The 21,903-nt window shown below is 45.2% G+C and overlaps 2 protein-coding genes and 1 long non-coding RNA gene across 3 annotated transcripts; 1 reads left to right on the top strand and 2 right to left on the bottom strand.

Moving 5' to 3' along the window:
• The first annotated feature begins 633 nt into the window (after window positions 1-633).
• LOC133144763 (trafficking kinesin-binding protein 1-like) lies at window positions 634-6,780 on the top strand. The gene is made up of 18 exons (XM_061267673.1): window positions 634-812; window positions 902-1,096; window positions 1,799-1,875; window positions 2,033-2,149; window positions 2,230-2,330; window positions 2,668-2,773; window positions 2,846-2,924; window positions 2,998-3,128; window positions 3,215-3,289; window positions 3,373-3,510; window positions 3,590-3,666; window positions 3,747-3,995; window positions 4,053-4,321; window positions 5,084-5,202; window positions 5,297-5,486; window positions 5,559-5,664; window positions 5,747-5,872; window positions 5,955-6,780. Exons 3-18 carry the CDS (start codon window positions 1,825-1,827, stop codon window positions 6,529-6,531), a joined length of 2,511 nt encoding a protein of 836 aa, XP_061123657.1. The 5' UTR covers window positions 634-812; window positions 902-1,096; window positions 1,799-1,824; the 3' UTR covers window positions 6,532-6,780.
• Window positions 4,789-7,279, bottom strand: LOC133144765 (uncharacterized). The gene is made up of 3 exons (XR_009710768.1): window positions 7,138-7,279; window positions 6,977-7,058; window positions 4,789-5,482 (listed from the first exon to the last, which is right to left on the bottom strand). It is a non-coding gene; the product is annotated as an uncharacterized LOC133144765 (long non-coding RNA).
• A 3,426-nt stretch (window positions 7,280-10,705) lies between these two features.
• Window positions 10,706-13,356, bottom strand: LOC133144728 (cholecystokinin-like). Its single transcript, XM_061267626.1, has 4 exons — window positions 12,953-13,356; window positions 12,575-12,683; window positions 12,364-12,510; window positions 10,706-11,039 (listed from the first exon to the last, which is right to left on the bottom strand). Exons 2-4 carry the CDS (start codon window positions 12,681-12,683, stop codon window positions 10,897-10,899), a joined length of 399 nt encoding a protein of 132 aa, XP_061123610.1. The 5' UTR covers window positions 12,953-13,356; the 3' UTR covers window positions 10,706-10,896.
• Window positions 13,357-21,903: the final 8,547 nt, after the last annotated feature.

The following is a 21,903-nucleotide window of genomic DNA, read 5'->3' as shown; positions in this document are numbered from 1 at the left end:
GAGACCCGCATCCGTGACGTCACGCGGGGATGGGGATGAAGCCGCACCCTCAAATGACCCTACCACATCAAGTCCTTGGATGGAAAGACGTTTCATAAAAAGCCTCGATGCTCTGTGTACCCTGTGCAGAAACTCTGACTTATTAGTCAAAAAAGAAATTATATTACTCTTCTGTATGACCTATTTGCACACTCCTAGGAAAACTAAATGTTACTAGTGAGGAAAAAGTTTCCACAAGTTGGTATCTGTGCTATTAGTAAAGTGTTAGAATTTTTTAAGGCACAAATAATATTAGGAGTATGTAGGTGTCACCTTGTGCATTTTTGTTACTGTAGTATACTCGAATGTCAAAGTTTTCTGCTTTAGTTTAATCTGATTGATTAGTATGTTTCAGGAGGGATTAATGCGTCTTTGCATGATTTAAAGTATGCAGCTGGCACCATGGCTGAGTCAGCAGCACTCAACGTAAAGACTGAGAGTGCATTGATCGCAGAAAACTTTGTCTTAACAAAACATTTATCGGACTTCGATTGCTATTCCCATTTAATTGCGTGGGTGTGTTTGTTTTGCTTTCTTAGTCAGTGCAAAAGCACCATGGCCGGCATCTCCCTGCATCTGTGATAGGTGAGTCAAGCTGGCCTCCCCGGCCCCCTCTCAGCCCCCCACCCCAGACCCTGACCCCGACCCGGATCCGGAGCCTGGCCCTGACCGGGCCCGCAGTGTTGAGGACCAATATGTAGGGGAGGGCGAGTCCAGTCAGCCTGAAGTGTACCAGGCTCTCTCTGACTACAAGGACGCCGAGACCATCACAGGTAGTCATCCGGTAATCTCCTGGTACTTCTAGTATCGTGAGGTGAGGAGCTTTGTTTAGACAAGTGGTGGCATGTTTGTGTGCTTTTAGATGTGTGCAACAGCACCGACCTGCCCGAGTTTGAGATCATCAGCCTCCTGGAGGAGCAGCTGCCTGTTTATCGCTTGCGAGCCGACACGGTTTACGGCTACGATCGCGATGACTGGCTGCACACGCCACTGCTGGCCGCCGACGCTCCGCTCGACCTAACCACCGAGCAGATAGAAGAGACGCTCAAATACTTCTGTGAGTCTTTCATCGATAACTTCAGAAAGCTTCATGTACAAGTTCAACTTTCCCTCAACTATCCCTCCGTTGTCAGTCATTGGTCTCCTCTCCAAAATTGATTATGCACACGTCATATGGGGGGGGGGGGTTAGAGTCATGAGAATGTGACACGCCAGTCGTAGAACTCAATAGAGGAGATGGGAAGTGAGAGCGCGATGGAGACCTTAAGGTCGGATGAGCGGCGCCTTTCTCGGGAGGATACGAAAGGTAAAAGCTGTTTTGTTTCTAGGCGATTTTAAAAACTGAGCAATTACATTGATTTTATTTCAGTTTTAATTCTTAATTCATAAAATGAAACTTAACACCAATTATGTTTTACGTATTAAGCTGTGCACCGATAAATCCTTCATCTTGACAGTTGTCAAGCACGAGTATCGTTGGTCATCTCTAAAATAAAACGGCGATTAAAATAAACCACGTAGCAACTGTAATGTCGCAGAGAGCCGATCATCGATTGGACAACGTCAATAAGCGCCCGCGGGTTGTGCGCCATGGAAAACAACAACATTGTTGGCGTCATTACTGACGAACGCCACACGCAAACTTGAACTGGCACGACCTCTGAGAGAAATATTCCGGGGAGCTGGAAAAATTGCATAATGTCGCTCGCTAACCGCCTCTTCCTCGTCCGTGTGTGTGTGCGTGCGTGTCTCCTCGCAGTGCTGTGTGCGGACCGAGTGGGCCAGATGACAAAGACCTTCAGTGACATTGACGCTGTCACACGTCTTCTGGAAGAGGTGAGCTCACGTCTATTAGAAGTTGTGAAGAGAAAAGAATAGTCTCAGATGTTTTGATGTGTGTGAGAAGTATTTTTGGACCTCAAACATTTGCGCTATAAATATCAAATAACAACATCAAAAGAGTCTAAATGTAGCTTCTGGTCTTGTGTGTTAGAAAGAGAGAGACCTGGAATTGGCTGCGAGGATCGGTCAGTCTCTTCTGAAAAAGAATCGAGTTCTGACGGAGCACAATGACTACCTGGAGGAGCAAGTGGGACAAATCACAGAGGAGGTACACACACACACACACACACACACACAAGATTCAAGTGAGCAACATCTTGACTTGAGTGTGATCTTCTGGTCTGGCAGGTGGCCCAACTGCACCATGAGTTGAACCTGAAGGATGAGCTGCTTCAGTTTTACACCAGTGCTGCCGACGAGAGCGAGGAGGAGTCCGGCGGATCCCCGACGTCAGTCAGCATATTTAGTCAACGTTACTTCATAAAAAAGATGAGAACAGGAAAATATGCAAATGAGCCACGTCTTAGTTTGAGAGGCGAGTTGTGGAAAAAAAAAAGTGCTAAAATCTGTGTGGAGTTGACATCCACCCAAGTAGGTTATTGTTGTTGTAATTGCCAATAGATGCCACAAGATGGCGGTAGACTTGACAAAATGATGCTCTTCCCTTTACTTGGTGAGCACCAAAATGCAACCAGAAGCCACCAAAGCAATAATTTTATATTAATCAGGGTGGAACACAAAATAAAACTGTATAAGTTGCTAATTTTGTTCTCAATGTGCTCAAAGGGGGAAGAAGAGTCGAGTGGACGCTGCCGCTGGAGGTTTCCTGAGCGACACCCTGCAGAGGAAACTCAAAGAGCTGGAAGAAGAGAACCTGTCGCTTCGCTCAGAGGTACGCCGGTGGAGTTTTTTTCTCTTGATGTCATGATGACATCATCCTGACGTGTTTTATTCCCGTGTGCAGGCGAGCCATCTCAAGTCTGAGACGGAGACGTACGAGGAGAAGGAGCAACAGCTTGTCAACGACTGCGTGAAGGAACTCAGTAAGCTTGATTTGTTGTCTCTTTAGATTTTGTGTTTTCAATTTCAACTCCAACTTTTTTTATTTTCCTGCAGGGTTGTCCAGTCTTCAGATCTCGACAATAGCGGAGGAGCTCGCTCGCAAGACTGACGATGCCTCACGGCAGCAAGAGGAGATTACGCACCTGCTCTCCCAAATTGTGGACTTGCAGAAGAAAGCCAAGTCTGTGAGTCATACAAATAAAAATAAAAAAACAGTCCATTGTTTCCTATGCTTATCCCAAACTTTGTGTGTGTGTGCGCGTGCGAGCAGTTTGCCGTGGAGAACGAAGAACTTTCACAACATCTGATCGCGGCCAAGGATGCGCAAAGGCAGCTCACTGCAGAGGTAAGTCTCAGGTTGTCATGGCGACAGTGTTAAAATTCAACTCTCCAATATGAGATGACCTTTCAAAATCACAATTCCACCAGCTGCAAGAGTTGGAGGAGAAGTACTCTGAGTGTATTGAAATGCTGCACGAGGCCCAGGAGGAGCTGAAGAACCTGAGGAACAAAAACTATGCGGCGGGCACACCCAGACGCTTCCATCCACTTGGATTGTACCCGATGGTGAGTGTTCGAGCGCCGTCTTCACACTCTGAATGCACGTGTGTGTTTACAAAATGCACCTCGGGTGTGTGTTTGACAGGATTCCCTGGCTGCGGAGATCGAGGGAACCATGAGGAAGGAGCTGAGCCTAGACGACCCTGACTGTGAGCAGCAAAAGTATGGATGCATATTTCATTTTATATTCGGAATGTCATACGTTTCATTATTATTAAAATCGTGTTTGTTTACACCGGCAGGGTCCAACGTAAGCGCATTTTCGAGACGGTCAAGAACGTGAACCAGGCGGTGCGTCAGCGCTCTCTGACCCCGACCAGCGCCAACATCCCGGGCTCCAATCAGTCGCTCTCCTCGCGCACCTCGCCCATGTCCAGCGGGCTCACCAGCCCTCATTCCAGCCTGTGCGGAGGCGACCTGGGTGGGGACGGCGTCGCCCTCGACAACCGCGCCCAGACCATCCTCATGGAGACGGCGTCCAATCAGGAGAGGTGAGTGAATCGACGACAGGTTTTGAGCATTTTTTTTAACCTTTCTCAAACCTTCAGGAGAGCAGAGGGCCGAGAGAAGACGGCAAACGGAGCTGAGGATTTGCGTCTGGCCCTACGGCGCCTTTCCCTGCGCCGTCAGAACAACCTGAGCGAGCGGCGCTTCTTCGAGGAGGAGCGGCGGCGAGGCGGCGGTCTTCCCGACGCGGCGGGCCAAGGGAGCCTCATGACCCCCTCGGAAAGCATCATGTCGCTGGGGAACCTTCACCTGTGGGCCACCAGGGGGCCCTACCTGCCGGACAAACTGCAGATTGTCAAGCCGCTCGAAGGTGAGAGCGGGGCAAAAAAGGAGCGAGAGAGCAGAAGGAGGAGGAGGAGGGAGGGGCAGACACCCGAGGGAGAACGAGGGGGAGGCTGGGGCTGGGTGAGAAAGACCGGAGCTGGGCTGGAGAGGGAGAGGGGGAGGAGGTGGGCGAGGGACAAGGCAGGGAGCAGGAAGAGGAAGGCGGCCAGTGAGGGGAAGGGCACGCTACCCTCGCTCATGCTCTTCAACTCTTTCTGGTCTCTCATGCATCACCACAAGTCAGGCGCCTTTGCGTCACCTCACACTTTCTGCAGGGACACCAAGCCCAGAGCGTGGCTCTAAAAAAATTGCGTCACATGTAGCAGAATATTTCATAACACAAGAATTGCTTTAAAAAAAGAGAACATGTTGATGCCATGACCATATTGTAATTATCTCAGTGTGATGCTATACCAGTCCACAATTTATTGATACATTTGATTCTTTCTCATTTTATTGTGCCGCTTCACCAAATGCTGTCATTTTCATTTTTGCTTTGATTTTAGTCCCCTCTTTTTTATGTTCTTTCGCTCCACATTGTGTACTTTCCCTTTCTTCATTTCACCATGTCTGACTAATAAAACATTCTCTGTCATTCAAATTTCATTTCTTCTTCTGTTGCTTTTTGGCTGTCTTATCATATTTTGTTCACTCTGATCACCACCATCTCTCACTTTTTATGTATCTCATCCAATCACATCACGGGCACCATCAGCACAAAGCCGTCATACGTGTTTTTCCACCGTAGGCTCGGCCACCCTGCATCACTGGCAGCAATTAGCCCAGCCCCATCTCGGGGTGATTCTGGACGCCAGACCCGGGGTCGTGTCAAAAGGTTACCGACCACTCGAACTGGAGCTTGAACAGGTTCTCCACTTCCCTCCACTTTGCCAGTTAGCCACACCCACCTGATCACGGCTCACCAGTTTGCACACTGCACGCCCTCCCATGTCGTCCGCAGGTATATTCCTGGGGCAGCTTTGAGGAGGACGAAGCAGGAGAGCAGTACTTCCAGAATCTTCCCACCACCTCATCTTCGGCCTCCCCGGCTGTGCCCTGTACCTCCTCCAGCTTGGGTCAGCCCTCGCCGCACTTGGCTCCAGCTTCTCCCCCATCTTCGTCCCCACATCTGAGCAACACTGATGCGCTGGGTGAGACAAAACAAAAATGGAGTCAACCATGAAGGAAGTGTGTTATTTTTCAATATTTCGTTTTGTTTGCAGCTGCTTACTATCCAGGTAAATGCATGGCCCATACAAGCTCCACCTACACTTTTACAACCTGCCGCATCCTGCATCCGACTGACGAGCAGACCCGGGTCACCCCCAGGTAAGCCGCTAATAGAGGTCATCCAAAATAATTCCAAGATATTTGTTTTTGTTGTACCGAGTTGGCTCATTTTGCTCGACAGTCTGAACGCCATCCCCGCGTCGTCCTCCTGCGTGATGACCAGCTCGCTACTGGGCACGCCCGCCGCAACACCCTGCACGCCCCGCAGGCTCAGTCTTAGGCCATCTGAGTCTTCAACAAATCTCAGGCAAAAAAAAAACATCCAAAAGCTCCTTAATGTACTTAAAAAACGCTAAAGATGACCTTATGTGTATTCCATTGGTCTGCAGAGATGCCACACGTACCACCAGCACCTGCCTGGGCCTAGTGCGCCTCCTACAGGAGAGAGGGATCTCTGCAGCGATGTATCACCAGCATCAGGGGTTGGATGGCAGTCAGGCCAACGAGGGGCTTTTATTCAGCACTTGCATCACTCCTAACAAACCCTCCGACCCCGACTCGTTGCGTCCTTCCACCCCTTCGAACTCCCCCACAGGACAAGGGGCTTCAGCCGTAGCAACCTCCATGGGCTTTGACTTCAAGAGCCCCTCTTATGACAACTTCCTGGCTTCCAAGCCGGCACGTAGCATCCTGAAGGAGGTGACGGGGGTGACGAGGGGGCGTCAGAGGGGACGGGACTGCCAGAGCCAGACTGATGTGAGCGTCACCGTGCATAACCTCAACCTCCTCGACAAGGTGAAACGGCTCGGGGTCGCCGGGGCCAGAGCGGCCAGTGCCGGCCCCATCTTGGGTGGGCCTTTAGGGGGGCTGCGCAGATCCGGCTCCCCCTTCGGGCCCGACGGGATCAGACGGAACCGGAGCTATCCGGCCAGCATGGCCATGAAAGCTCCAGGTCCTCCAGAGTAATTTTGCTTACTGACATTTAAGCAACCAATCAAGAGTGAGCACTGGCTGCTGGCCAGTTACATGGTCACTGTTTTATGACTGAAGAGGCTTATCATCACCAAATTAATATAACAATGGACTGTAGAAGGAAAACAAAAATCACCCCCCAACAAACAAATAACATAATAGGATTATTGCTTCTGTTTGTTTGTCACGGTGGATCAGGGAATATTTCACTTACAAATAAAAGCGCTTAGAGATGCGACATTATCGGTCAAACGCCTCCACTGATCATTTGCATATTCCTTTTACGCATTTGAATTCTTCTTTAATTGCTCTCTTCATAATTGGGCACCAAAACAACAAGTCACATCAGAGTGGGTGGCCTTTCTGGAAATTAACTCATGCGGAAGGTTGCAGGATGAGCTTTGGCATGTCCACAGAAGCAAACATCTTCTTGGCCTACCTTCTCAAGGACTTCTCAGGTGTCCTCTCATCTGCCCCAGCACACAAGCATTGCAACAGCATGCACTTGGGTCTCTCTCTACCTGCAACAAAAAATACTTTGGAGTACAGACATAACACGTAATGGGACAATCAGCTTGCTATGTGTGCGTGTCGACTCACCTGATCACGCCACGGCGACTGTCAAACATAGTGGCGTCTTTTACATTCCCCGCTCCCGTCACATGTTTTTCTCCAGCTCTTCTTGGAAGGTAAAAACATGGGAACCGGCATTACAACTGAGAGTTTGACACACACGCATGCACAAGTTCAGGATTGATAACTTTGGAAGGGAACAATGGCAGAAACGTCACATCCACCAATTCAAATCTCCCTCGCCTGCTCGTCCAATGGCGCTTTGCACACTCGCGTACCACGTGACAGGCCACCCCATTAGGGAAAAATCATGGAACTGAAAGTGAAGTGCCACACCCGCCATCGTGTTAGAGCAGTGCTTCTCAAATAGTGGGGCGCGCCCCCCTTGGGCTTTTTTTTTGGCAGTACTAGAATAAAGTGTAATTGCGCGTTTACTACAGCAGGGGGCAGTGGCGCTCTCATTGTTACTTCTGTCACGTTTGCGACAGTGCAACATTTTACGACTTACAAGACAAGTTAGGATAGTCACGGTGGGGAGGGGGGGCGCGAATAGTTTTCTTCTTGCTAGGGGGGGGCGTAACAGAAAATAATTGAGAAGCACTGGGTTAAATAAAGGTTAACCTAAAAAAAAAAAAAAAAAAAAAAAAAAAAAAGTGAACCCTGAACTTTGAACCCGCGGTGACCCCGCGGTGACCCGTGGTGACCCCGTGGTGACCCCTGGGTGACCCCTGGGTGACCTTTGAACCCTGAACTTTCCACTCTAGTTAAAAATCGAAAATGTGCACATGACCCCGTGAACTTTGAACCGACCTTTGACCCCTGGGTGAACTCTGAACCGTAAACTTTGACCTTTGACCCCTAGCTAATTACTTTTTTTTTTTTTTTTTTTTAAACCGGCATAGCAGAACGATCCATGGTCTTCAGATGCCGCGCTGTCGCCATCTCCTGGTCAGTTAGTGAAATGCTTTTGCTGATGTTTTTTTTTCTCTCAATTAAAACAAATCAATTAGCCAGTTGGTTTTCTTTATTTAATATCTATTATCAGACAAAACCAAATTGTGAATCAGTCACCTAGGCTATAGCAGAACAAACAATCCATGGTCTTCAGATGCCACGCTGTCGCCGTCTCCTGGTCAGCTAGTGAAATGCTTTTGCTGTTTTTTTTTCCCTCTCAATTAAAACAAATCAATCAGCCAGTTGGCTTTCTTTATTTAATATCTGATATCAGACAAAACCAAATTGTGAATCAGTCACCTAGGCTATAGCAGAACAAACAATCCATGGTCTTCAGATGCCACGCTGTCGCCATCTCCTGGTCAGCTAGTGAAATGCTTTTGCTGTTTTTTTTCCCTCTCAATTAAAACAAATCAATCAGCCAGTTGGTTTTCTATATTTAATATCTGATATCAGACAAAACCAAATTGTGAATCAGTCACCTAGGCTATAGCAGAACAAATAATCCATGGTCTTCAGATGCCACTCTGTCGCCATCTCCTGGTCAGCTAGTGAAATGCTTTTGCTGTTTTTTTTTTCCTCTCAATTAAAACAAATCAATCAGCCAGTTGGTTTTCTTTATTTAATCTCTGATATCAGACAAAACCAAATTGTGAATCAGTCACCTAGGCCAGTGCTTCTCAAATAGTGGGGCGCGCCCCCCTTGGGGGGCGCGGTGCTATTCCTGGGGGGGCGCGTGTGACCCTGGGGAACAGGCTTTTTTTTTGGCAGTACTAGAATAAAGTGTAATTGCGCGTTTACTACAGCAGGGGGCAGTGGCGCTCTCATTGTTACTTCCGTCACGTTTGCGACAGTGCAACATTTTACGACTTACAAGACAAGTTAGGATAGTCACGGTGGGGAGGGGGGGCGCGAATAGTTTTCTTCTTGCTAGGGGGGGGCGTAACAGAAAATAATTGAGAAGCACTGTGTTAGAGGCAATGACGTTGAGCACGCGACCAAAGACTCGTGTCCATGTCAGTGACAGAAGGGCAACAAACGCTCACCTCAAGACTGAAAACTGCCTTCAGAAACCTAAGTGCCACTTTGCCCGCCTCCTACCTCTGCCCAAATTCAGTCTGACCAATCAGAGCGCAGCTGAAATGGGCCTGACCACGTCCACTTTTCCAACAGCCAAAGCATCATTGTTGGTAAACTTCAGCTTGAGAATCTGCCATTGTTCCCTTCCAAAGTTATCAATCCTGAACTTGTGCATGCGTGTGTCAAACTCTCAGTTGTAGTGCCGGTTCCCATGTCTTTACCTTCTAGTTCGTGCCCCGGCTCATCCCTCAAATAACACTTTGTCGTTTTCCTCTCGCTTCGACGTGAAACACTTTTTTTTTTTTGTCTTTCCCTCTAGTGACGTCATCACAAAAATACTATAAAAGACGTCACAAACGCGACAATCATTCTCTTGCTCGTTTCTGACATTATCACATCATGCTGCTACACGTGCTGCATGCGTCCAAAACTTTCACAAGGCGAGTCCTCACTATTTTAGTCGCAATTTCAACTAACTGCTTTTGCTCTCTTTCAGCGTCACTGATTGCACTGATGCAGTGCTTGAACATGTAATTTCCTCTAACAAGTTCTGTTAATGTTTCTTGCCTGCTTAATGAACCTGTTTCGCTTCCATCTTGTGTGTTTGTCAATTCTATTACTTTGGTCAACTAGCAGGGGAACTGATATTGAGTGTCCTCTTAGTGAGACCTCTCGGAAAATCATTTGAACCAGGCCTCATCAGTGCTAATATATCATGTGAAAAGCCTTAAAGGGGCTGAGGGAAAATAGTATTGTTGTTAGGGTGTCTGCAAATTGTATCCTGTCTGAGAAATAAAACATAATAATCTTAATTTTCATGTCTAATCAACCATTAGCAAAAATAGCAGCAGTGATACATGGAATGTCAAATTGAGGATTAGCACATATGCCCTTTGACCTTCTCTGTATCACATCCCCACACATTTCAATGATGAAAGCTCTCCACAATAGTGTCACCTCTTGAAACATGAAGTTTGACTCGGGTCCCGTGTGGCCACTTCGGATTGTCGGCACGCACAGACGAAAAGCCCTCTCCTTCCCTAAAGACGTCTCCAGTCACTGAATAATTCACTGAGCCTGCTTTGTTCATCGATCCCTCGATGCACAGACACACACACACACACACACACACACACACACACACATATACAAACAGATCATTAAACACGGGGACACCAACAGCATAAAAGTCAGCTGCATCACAATTCACCACCATGGTGACTTTTAGTTCCGTTTAGACCTTCAATTAGAACAATGAAAATATGCAAGTTTAAAAAGTGACTTTCACCAGACATTATCGCTCCTAATGGTGACCTTTGAGGATATTCCCACGCACGCCTATTGACCTTTCCTCTGCATCATTATTGCCATCTTTTTTTTCTGCATACTTGATTTTATCATTTGAGCAGGAAAACACTTTCAGTGGTCCACACTTCCTGTTTGGGTGAGGTGACATTTGAGGAGGATGATTCATGGAGTGTAAATTGAATTTCATTTCAATATGGACGACTATGAATATGAAGATGAGGAAAAAAGTGAGAGACTCGTGTTTACGTTGTGTTTATGTTTATTCAGTCTAGTAAGTCTCAATGTACCCTGACAGCATATTTTTCCCCCTTTTAATACAATAAACAAACAAATGGGTGACAGAGAGGCAAAAGTTTGGCATATGTGTATTGCATTTAACAGTACAAACAAATGTACGACTCGTATTGTGTGTGAAAGGACAATCGATGGAAGAGTACTCGTACTCTACGAGGAGTACTCGTACTCCTCTGCGCTGCGCCGTCCGAAATCCATCCAGCCCATGTAGTCCCTGTCCGCTATCCGGTGGTTGGTGGCGCTCGGGCCGGCGCCTCTGCTGTTGGCCGACGAGTTCCGACGCACGGAACTTGCTAGGAGGGACAAACCAAAAAAAAATAATTATTTTATGGCTCTTGCAAAATTCGTGACTTGGCTCAATTCGCCAAGGTGTGCCAATAAAAAGTTTCTATCCTGCTGGTGATTTTTATTTATTTTTATCGTGACTGAAGTCAAACAGTATTTCTGCGAGCGGAGATGTTCTGCATTCACCCTACCCACATCCTCCTACGCAACACACACACGCACACGTACACACAAAGCACAACCTTTCAAGTTCCCTGGTGCGCTGAGATTGGCTGCAGAAGGCTCGACAACGACACCTCCCACACCGAAAACATGCAAAGCGAACAGCAAGGAACACGACTCTGTGCGTACACACACACACACACACACACAGCCTCAAGAGATGCTCTTGCAATGCGACCTTTGCCATGTTATGCTCTTCTTTGTCGAAAAAGTGAAGAGAAATTTTCTTCTCAGAATTCGAGCACAATAGTGCAGTTAAAAAATAGATAAAAGGAGTGAAAACATTTTGCAGAATTTCTATGAGAATTTAAGAATTGTATTCCAAAATGGAGACTTTCAAGTGGAATTAACGGGGATCATTTATGAGAGAAGAGCCCAGGAGAGCGAAAAAGAGTGAGAGCAAGCAACTCGTAATTGAAAAAAAAACTATATAAAAAAACTATTAGAAAAATGTAAACCTTCAATTTAGTAAATTCTCAATTCAATTATTTCTTCTTATTATTCTTAATTAATTCCCATGGAAGGTTTCCAACAACCCAGTTATAAAAAAATAAGCACCAAAATTTCTCATCTGTGACAAACTCGAAATTATTATTATGTCAGAAATCAGAAACTTCAAGCCTTTTCTAAAAAAGAAGCAATCATTTGCCGTGCATGCATCGTCTCTTCTAATATCGGTCAGCCGTCTTGACAGAGTGCCAAAGCCCATCAATCCCCCCCCCCCCCCATGCTAAGACATCTGAACGACATCAAAACCAAATGCCAACGGCCATACGAAGGCATCAAGTGCTATTTAAAAAAAAAAAAAAAAAATGAAATCCATGAAGTGGGAGTGTGTCATGGAGTGGCCGGAAGACTCTAATAAACGCACTTTGGAACCAGCAAGGCTTTCCAGAGCCACTAATTCGTTTTACAAAGCATCTTTGCACTGGTGCTAGTTATTAGTGAGACTGACGTGGTGGTGTAGTGTGGGAGGGGAGGAAAAGGGGGGGGTGCGGAGGCGTGGGGGTCATCAAGTGAAAAGCACTTGTCTAATGATGTGTATTCTTGATGCCACATGTTGCCATTTTTTTTTTATTTTATTAATAATTGCAAAAGGAGGACACGTACCTTTCTTGGAGGAGATGAGTCTGGCCAGCAGCTCGCCGAGATTGGCCCGCGACTCGCCATCCTCTTGTGACCCTTTGAGTTGGGGAATGGAGCGGCTGTGTCGGAGATGGGGCTCCCCCAAAAAGTGGGCGTCGGCTTCAAGGTGGGCTGCGCACACACGGTAGATGTTACATGAGCGTGGTGGAGATTTACAAGGAAGTGGCTGGCGTACCTTCTTTCGAGGGGGAACGTTGGTCCTCGTCCCCGAGATGTGAGGGGAGCCCCAAAGAGCTCGCGCACACGACCGCCAGAACCACAAACACATTCAACCCTGCAGGCATCTGAAAGTTCGGGAGACACAACAAGCTTGATGAGAAATATGTTGAGTGCTCTTTTCATTTCAACAATCAATGCGGCACTAAATTAAATGAACACATAAATCAAATTAAAATCATACAAGAAAAATGATGCACTCTAATTAAAGCTGCTATGACTACTTTACTTCACTCATCCATGTTAAACAATCTGTACACTCCATTAGCGGAAGACAAGGTTAAAAAATAAAACAGATGTAACAATAATTTCAAAAATATAAAATCATTTTTCTTACCTTCAGAAAGGATGTTTTCTTTGTTGAAGGGAGTGTGTCAGCGTTAGGGGAGCACTTCTCCGCTGAGTGGGAAGGATGGCGCTTTTATACTCTCTCACTGCTCTGCTCGTGTGTGTGTATGTGTGTGTGTGTGGTCACAATCTGTACCGTGTATTCCCTATTGCAGGTGTGTGTGTGTTTGCACAAAGACTAATATGGATGTAATTGTTCTTCAGGTCCAATAATCCAAGCGTACAGCGGGCTTTAATAATGTTTGTACATCATAAATGCAACACGATGAGAGCCGCTTTGTTGACTTGGACTATCGGAGCGTGTTTGTGCATGTGATAAGGGAATGACGACTGTCGTGTAAAAAAAAAGCAAACAAGAAAAATTAATTAGTGTACAGGTAGAAAATAGCTGCCAATTGTACTTAAGTACAACAACAAAGTATTTGTACTCTGGTTCCGGCAGACGTTCCGACCACGTTGCCGACGTCTCTCCCCCCACTCTGTCTTGTCCGGCCAAGCGGGATTAACCGGTCCCATCGATCAACCGCTCCGCAGCAAATGTTTAGGCCGCCCGGTCGATGGCTATTGATCAACTGTAGCCACTTAATGTTTTTATGAACGAAGCAAACAAAGCGGTTGTCGGGATTCTTTCTCTTGCCGATAAGGCAACGGAGACGGGGCGTCGCTCACGTTTGCTTTTCGAGGCCTTCACGAAATTTTGGGGGATTTTGATAAGCCTTTGAAAGAAAATACCCAAATCTCTTTGTTCTTGTGCTAATTGTGCTAACTTGATTGATGTGCTTGCATCCCATAGGAGCTTTAAGTCGACTTTGAAATGAAAACAAAAGGATTCCAGTTAAGGTCGGTGAGCTGTAGAAATGAGTCACGCCTGTGAGAATATTAACTCACGAGGTCGTGAGTAGCCTCACATCCACGGCGCAAGTTGATATTAAGGTCGCCCGATGGGAATTTTCAAGTCTTTTCATCATCAGCAGCCGACAATTACGCAGGAAGTGCCTTAGAACTTCCGTTCTTTTTTTATTTCCCTTAACATCCATACTGTGAACATTGATGACTTTGCTTTATTTTTGATCAAGATGATGTAAACTAATCCTATTTTTACACCATGACCGACGGAGGACAACTTTTTTTTTTTTTAATTTCCACAAAAATAAAACATACCAGTAATTGTTTCCTTGTATTTTTTTTATATGTCATCAACCTATCAAGCAACTGTTTTGCTCCTTCTCTCGCTCTAGTTAGCAAAATACTTGCAGCACACAGCAGGACTCAGAGGTTAAATGCTCATTAAAAGTGTCTAATTGGCTTGTGAGAGAAACCTCTCACACAGCGCACTCATAAAGGCAAATGTCCAGCGAGACCCCCCGGCTAAGGCGATTTGCAACGCCTTTCGTCCGCCGTGTGTGTAAACATACTAAATAATGCAAGCATCTATTGAAGTATTTGTCACAGTGCCGGCATCTCATAGGACCGTTTGAGCATAAGGTTGGAGTCTATTGGAAGGTGTGTGTGTGTGTGTGTGTGTGTGTGTGTGTGTGTGTGTGTGTGTGTGTGTGTGTGTGTGTGTGTGCAAGCGTGCGTGTGTGCGGAGCTCAGCGTGAACACGTCACTTCGAACATTGCAAACAGCACACCCATCTGTTAGCGAGCTATAAGAAGAATATCGCTATGTGCGGATTATAAAGGAGCCGAAGGCACACCGTGTTTGTCTCATTATGATTCCACACGCTCGAACCCGAAAGAAACATTTCATTTCGTGTCGGCATTTGATAATTATTAATATAATTAAAATGCTTCAGGAAAAAAAAAGACCTGTTGCTGAAACTAGGCCATTTTTTAATAATCATCTTCAAATTGAAACAAATCTCTGAATTCACCATCAGGCACTTTGAACCTACTTTAGTTTCTTATTTGACCAGTGGGAAATTCAAACAAGCCCTCGTCTTCCCACATAAGTATACATTTGCACTTAGAATTCAAGCACACACACACACACACACGCACGTTATGACGATGAATGCCAAAATGATGGAGAGGCGCGACGATAGTGATGTCGCTGTGAGCTCTCGAGGCAGATGAATACACTCTCGAGTGCCCGGAGAAAGGACGACGTGGGCCTCACACACACACACACAAGCACGAAGCAAACTTAGCAAGTCATCTTCATGCGTGTGACAAAACTGCTGCATGTCAGAGAATAATAAAACAGGATGACACAGTGTCCTTAAAGAAACTGAAATCCCGTGGATTAAGACGGCCTTTTCGCTTCGTCTGCCTCAAGACGGTAAAGTGAAGATGAAGTGGAAAATGCTATTAGAATGGCTTCATAGTCAGTTGCACGTGATCTTTCCCATAGTTAAGATTTTAAAGTTGATGTCGGATAGTCACACATATCATCATGGATTAAATTTATGATTTTTGTAATGCGAATGTCGTTTGTTTGTCGTGGTCTGGGTGAGCAAACGTACGGTTCGTGGGCCACAAAAAGACCTCTCCGCCGGTCAAAGGTCGATTCAATAAAATTAACTGTTCTTGCTAATCTTGTCCACTGGAGGGCGCACTTATGATAAAGCCAAATTTGGGTTTTTTATGAAAATGAATAGTTACAACCTCTTTGTGTAAATAATATAAAATAAAATAAAATAAATGAGAGCGGCACTGCCTTCTACTGTAGTGGAGGCGCAATTACACTTATTTTCTAATATGTTTCAGAGTGAATAGTGTATTTCGTCGCGATGTCTCAAAGCTACTCCGAGCAATCATTTAGTAATTGAATCCAAAACTTTCACTGTCCTATAATTCCGAACTCCTGCCGAGGTTCAATACTATCGACTAGCTTTAATTAAGTCGCCGCCTCAGCAGCTTCCAGTGGGTCAAACGCTCGGCAAGGGTCCACCCGGCGTCTGATTGCACTTTGAACAGATATCCAACATGTGCTCATTTTGTTTTTTGCAACTTCCCTGCATATGAATACTTCATAAGGCTTTTTACAATCTTTCCCCGCTTTCATAATCCCCCCCAGTATAATTTTTACGTTGTTGTGCAGCCGCATAATCGTTTTACAGGATTAAATACATATAAAGGAATTACAGCGCACGTGGGAGCAGTGCAGTGTGGGGACAAAGAAAGCTTGTTGATCATATATTATTTGACTCGTGTAAAAAAAAGGAATTGTTTAATTACAGTTGCTAGGAGTGCACCTCTCTGGAGATCTTTCCGATTGCAAGCAGACTGAAGTTTCCCTGTAGCTCGGCGGGCGCTGCCATTGTTCCAGGTGATAAATGACGCTATAGGCACCGCGTAATCAATGCTTGTTTGACAGCTAGTTAGCTAAGACGTACAACCGAGTTCCGGCTGCACGCGGCGACCCACCAAACAGGCCAATTAGCGACCTGGGCCAAACTCGCTTGGGTGTCCTCTATTGAGAGATAAATGCAATTCTTTAGGTACTCCTGCATCATCAAATTACATCTGACATACTGGAATACAAATAATTTGATCTACAAATATGGTTGATTTCATGTATTCATTGTGCAATTGCTCAATAAGCTGCAGTAACAATTGAGTCCGAGGACATTGTCGGTCTACATGTGTTGCTGCACCGTTTGTATTCCGATAAGTGTTGCTTAAATGGTTAGAACACGGCAAAATCATTGCTCCTGTATTTTGCCTCTATGAGTGTGAGTGGAGTCAGCAGATCATCTAAGTGTGTACGCGTGAATATCTTTTACATCCAATTAGGCTGATGAGGCTTCATTAGACGGCTGAGCCTCCCAATTAAAAACCTTTTTGAAATGGAAGGGTGGCTTGAAGATGGCCTTGTGGACGCACAACGCCAGTGTCTTGGGTCTTACCACGAGAGGTGAAAGTCATTGAACTGCTTCTCGTCTGCGTCATCACCTGTGTGTGTGGTTTTAGTATGCACACACACACATGCTCCAGTGGTGATTTTTGCACTCCACTGTATGTGGTCTCAGCGCTGAATTATAAATGATGCTGGGATGTGGACCTGCATGGGCTCTTCACCCAGCGATGACTTTAGTGGGTCATTTTGATCTGCAAAAGTTGACATTGCCTCTTCGCCAACGAATAAATCCTACTGAATCGAGGACTGGTGATTCAATAGGGAAGGGAATTGGGAAAAAAACACGTAGGCTTTTTTTTTTATGATCCTGATTGTCCGTTGGTGTTAATGTGAGTGTGAACAGTTGTTTATCAATTTGCCCAAATGGTCCAGAGTGTACCCTATAACACGTGTGTCGAGCCAACTGCGATGTTATAACATCACTGCTGCTCTCTTAAGCCTCATTTGCATAAATCTCTTTTAAAAGTGGCATGCATGAATTAGCGTCAGTCATCTGCTCATCTCTGGACTCGTTTTCACCGACACTTGTCGGACGCTCGGCCACAGCAGCCCGTTTAATGACATTTGAACGCAACCATTCTAAATGAAAAAGTTTGTTTTTCGAGGGAAATGTCCATTTTAGGGTGTGACAAGCTGAACGACAGGTCGCCAAATCCCAACCGCCCTCTTTGATGGATGCACGGCAGCGCAGATAAATACAGTGCTCAACATAAATGAGGACAGCCCCGTTGACTGTCAGTAATTGTGTGAAGTGGTGGGATGGATAGACAGACAGAAGAGCAGAAAGAAGAATGAACTCAAGATGTGCAAATGGGGGTGGCTCCAGATAGATTGGATTAATTATCTTTCCTGATGTGGCGCAACTGTGCAGCGGATGGATTAAAAGTGACACAAAATTTAGCTACGCTACACAGATTCAGTCGGCACTTTCTGCTCGTGTGTGTGTGGATCTGAATTTTGATGAAAATGTTTTATTTGTGTCTAGCTAAGCAGATGGGGCCTGCAGAGTGTGAGTCTCCCGAGCACCTGTTCCCATATTAAAAGTCTTTAAGAACGTCTGGTGCGTCTCCCCCTCCAGTTCCAAAAAAGCATCCAAAATGCGGAATGCACAAGTCTGATTAGTTTTATCCGTGGTGACATCAGCTGCGTGCATCTTTTAAGATAGAGCTCAAAAGAATGACGCAGTCTGTCCGCTATTTGATGAGCAAATTTGGATTATTTTTTTCGTCGACTCATGCTTTTGGTACTCCGGCTCGGTAAGTGGGATCAAAAAGGGAATCAAAATACAGGAGATGACGTCAAGAGGATGAGAGAGAGAGAGAAAAAAAAAAGACAAGAATGCATGGATACAATTGGGTACACATGGACTAGAGTTGTGGAAAGAACTGCAGATATCACGATTACTTTTTAAATGTCTAGAATGTGCTTTTCTGAACAGAAAGAATGTGTGACCTTGATTTATTATACACTATATTATTTATTTCTTTGCTACTGACAACGAGCCTTGATGTATTTTTAACAAACAGAGAACAATGTAAGACCATAGCTAGCTTTGTTGTTTTAATGAGATTTCGCACTCAGCAGCCATTTTGACTGCAGAATAATAGTCGGGAATAAATCGTTTGTAAGACTAAACCCGAAACTTTATTGCACTAAAATTTGTAGATAGTGACCAAATATTCTGATTTTGTGGAAAATGCTTGTGTTGTTTTGTCTTTTTAGTGTTTTATGTAAAAATGAGAATTATTAAAAGGTTGCTTCAAGACTATTAATGGCGTCTTTCACCATGGGGGAAAAATAATAATAAATTATTTTTATAGCTGCCACTGCGAACTTTCATTTTACACTCCACTGTTTATTGCTTCTGCCTGGATTCTAATCAATATGTATGCTTAATGCAGTTAAAAAATAGGGAGAATGTGTTTATCATGTTTGCCGCCGACGGTCTTTATTTAAAAGCCAATTTTGAAAGTTGTGATCCTGTCACTTTATTGCCGTTATGTATATCGTGGACTCTTTTTGTTTAATGTATCGGTCAAACCTGAGTAAAAATTGATTTTTTTTTTTTTAAAACGCAGCTTCACACATTCAATGTGTGAAGAGGTGATGATTATTGGATTAGTTTGTGTCTGTAGTCACTGCCCATTTGAAGCCGTGAGTAATCATTCCGCCACAGTTGCATTATGGGAACTCGTTTTGGAAAATGTGTTGTCGTCGAGTGCTTTACTCGCATCTGAACCCGACATCAAGCGTATCGCTTTTGTCCAAAAAGTCCTCCAGTCGAATATTCATCATCACGTTGGGGTCTCGCTGCCACTCACTTTCAATTTATGCCCGTCTTGGAACATCTCTCTGGTCTTCATTACGCATTTGAGTCCTTCAACAGAGGCCCAGATGAAGACGGTGGGAATAAAAAGGGGAAAATAAATGAAGGGAGATGAGGGAGACAGCAGATGTGATTGCATCTGCACACCGCAAGGTCCTGATGGTGTTTTCAGAACGCCGACATATTGGATAGGGAAAACATGCTGGACGGATTCACCGAGTGATGGCAAACGGGCTGCTGTCTGGGATGCCCGAGTACCCGAGGGAGACATTAAAGTCGTTCAAATGAGTTGAAATTCGACAACGAACAAGGCTTTAAGCGCCAACCCGTCTAGCCTTTTTAAAGACCATCACTCACCAGACGGATCAGACGACATCGGACCACTGTGTGCATTTCTAAGTTGGCTGTCTCAATATTTGATGGCTCCGTGCGACTCCTCAGAGCTTTCGACATTTCTTTTGGAGTTGTCACTATGCATGCAGATACAATCCGCGGGGGACGTAATATAGAGAGCATAAATCGAAACGTTTTTAAGATAGTTTCACCTCTCCCATATGCTTTAAAAATATTTGAAATTATTACAACATAAAACAAAAGAATATGACGTTACTTTTTATTATTCTAATATTGCCCAGTTGAGTAACTAACACATGGGTTTAATTTAAAATGACTAAGCGGCCGCTTGTCACTTAATCGATACATGATCTTTAAGGCCGACGGTGCTTGTTTGCTGTGTTTAATTGATATTGATGGAATCATTATCCCAGCGGGAAAAGTGGACTTTATCTCATTATTAGACCGCGTTTGAAATGTTGAGCACACACGATTTTGACGGGGAACATTGTGTACGTGTGTCGATAATTTCAACTCATGGATGCGACTCACTCTAGCTGCAGGGACGACTTAATGTGTCTTTGGGGTCCCGCAGAGTGACACTTAGGCAATAAGAAAAGGAGTAGAACGCTCACTCTGCTGTCGTCAACATCTTTGCTCAAACATTAAATTCTATCCATGAGTGGGCAGCAAAACCAGAAACACAAGGAGGACACATTTCGAGGATATATTAATCTGTTTATGCACTGACCTTTTTCCACATTGCAGCAATTTGGGGAATATATGTTAAGAAGAGTCCGGGTCCCTCAGGCCGTTTCCATTTGAGATGAACATACAGGAGGAAATTATCATATCGACAGTAGAGTGCCTGTTACGTTGTGGAGATGGTGAATGAAATTGACTGGAGGAATCCTGGGGGAGAAAACAAAACATGTGGAAATTAAATAAGTTTGTGGAGTGAAGCTATTGTAGAAAACAAATCAAGTCAATTTTTTACGGTGAGTGACATTCGACAACACTTGAATAAATAGCCGCAAAACATGAGACAATGTAAAGCCGTTTGTGATTTCTTGGTTTTCACCATTGAACTTTCCATTTTAGTATCCCGTACTTCTCGTTTGTGTCCAGGCCATGCATGAACACACAAAAGATGCGTTTAGGGGCTCAAATACTGCCGGGTGGACGCTTAGGGCGGACGGGGATAGCAGAGGTCAACGAGCACCCATCCCTCCCGTCATGCATCTGTCGCTTTTGATCAATCCCCTGGCGAGCTATTCAGGTTGGCGAGTTGAACTACGCTACGGGTACATTCGTACAGACAGATGCGTCGTGACGAGGTGGAGCTGCCGCTCGGGCCGAAACGACGCTGGAGGTTAAAGGGCCGCCGTGAAGATACGAGTGATGTCATTGGCGGAGCCCTCCACCCCCTCCTGCACGGTGCGGTTGCCATGACACCCCCTGCAAGAAAGAGCTATGTGGGGACCCAACTCATCTGCAGATGGATAATGTGATAGCATCCCGACAGGCGACCCCCACCCACCCACTTCCGCTACATGGTCCAAACTATGAGTCCCTGTCCCCAAAAACAAAAGCATGACTCAACAATTCTACAAGACACAATATTAGGGACACTTGAGAACTGCACAATATTGCGCAACACATATTTTGGCCTGTTAGAAATTGATAGAAATTTAATATGCGCATGAGTATCTAATGTGGTCGGTGATGTAACAACCAATCAAAACCACAAATAAGTGTGGAATGGAAACCATTCACACAGTATCGATGTCACGGATGGAAAGTAAAGACTATTCCAAATTGGAGTCAATATGTACTTGAAAAGTCTTTGAGGAGTTTGAAATTCAAGACAGAAGCAGTCAATGTTTGTCTCCATTTCCTCCTTCCATTTGCTCATGCACTCTCCTCCCCTCTGAGGAAGAACTCTTTGCCAGAAACGGGACGGGTCACGTCCCCTCAACTGAGAGCCAATACAAAATAAATAAATAAAAATTAAAACATGTCGGCCGGGAAATTTGGAGAAAAGGAAAGCATCTTTACATGGCGGCATTCGTCTCTGAGATCAGAACTTCCCATTGTGGCCTGAGCAAAACAATTAAGTGTATACAAACACGCAATCTCGCTTCCCTTCGCACCTTTTGCAGTCAGTCTGCTCTTGCTAATTAGCTCCTCTGAGACCCGGTAGCGGTTTTGGGCACGGGCGATGCAGGCGGTAGCTCTGGGTGGCATATTTTTATGTTATGTGGAAATTGGTTCAATCCTCAAGCTCAGTGACCACGTCAAAGTGTCCTTGAGCAAGACACTGAACTTCATTTTGCCACCAGTAGGGGGCGGTTCATGGCAGCATCAATTTACTTTTTCTGTCTTCTTGGGGTGTTTTCACCAAGTGCAGCAAATTT

This window comes from Syngnathus typhle, linkage group LG20 (genome assembly GCF_033458585.1).
Source record: "Syngnathus typhle isolate RoL2023-S1 ecotype Sweden linkage group LG20, RoL_Styp_1.0, whole genome shotgun sequence".
In the NCBI taxonomy this organism is placed as follows: Eukaryota; Metazoa; Chordata; class Actinopteri; order Syngnathiformes; family Syngnathidae; genus Syngnathus; species Syngnathus typhle.
Note: the sequence above shows the minus strand (reverse complement) of the source record. Positions and strands in the feature narration are given on the sequence as shown.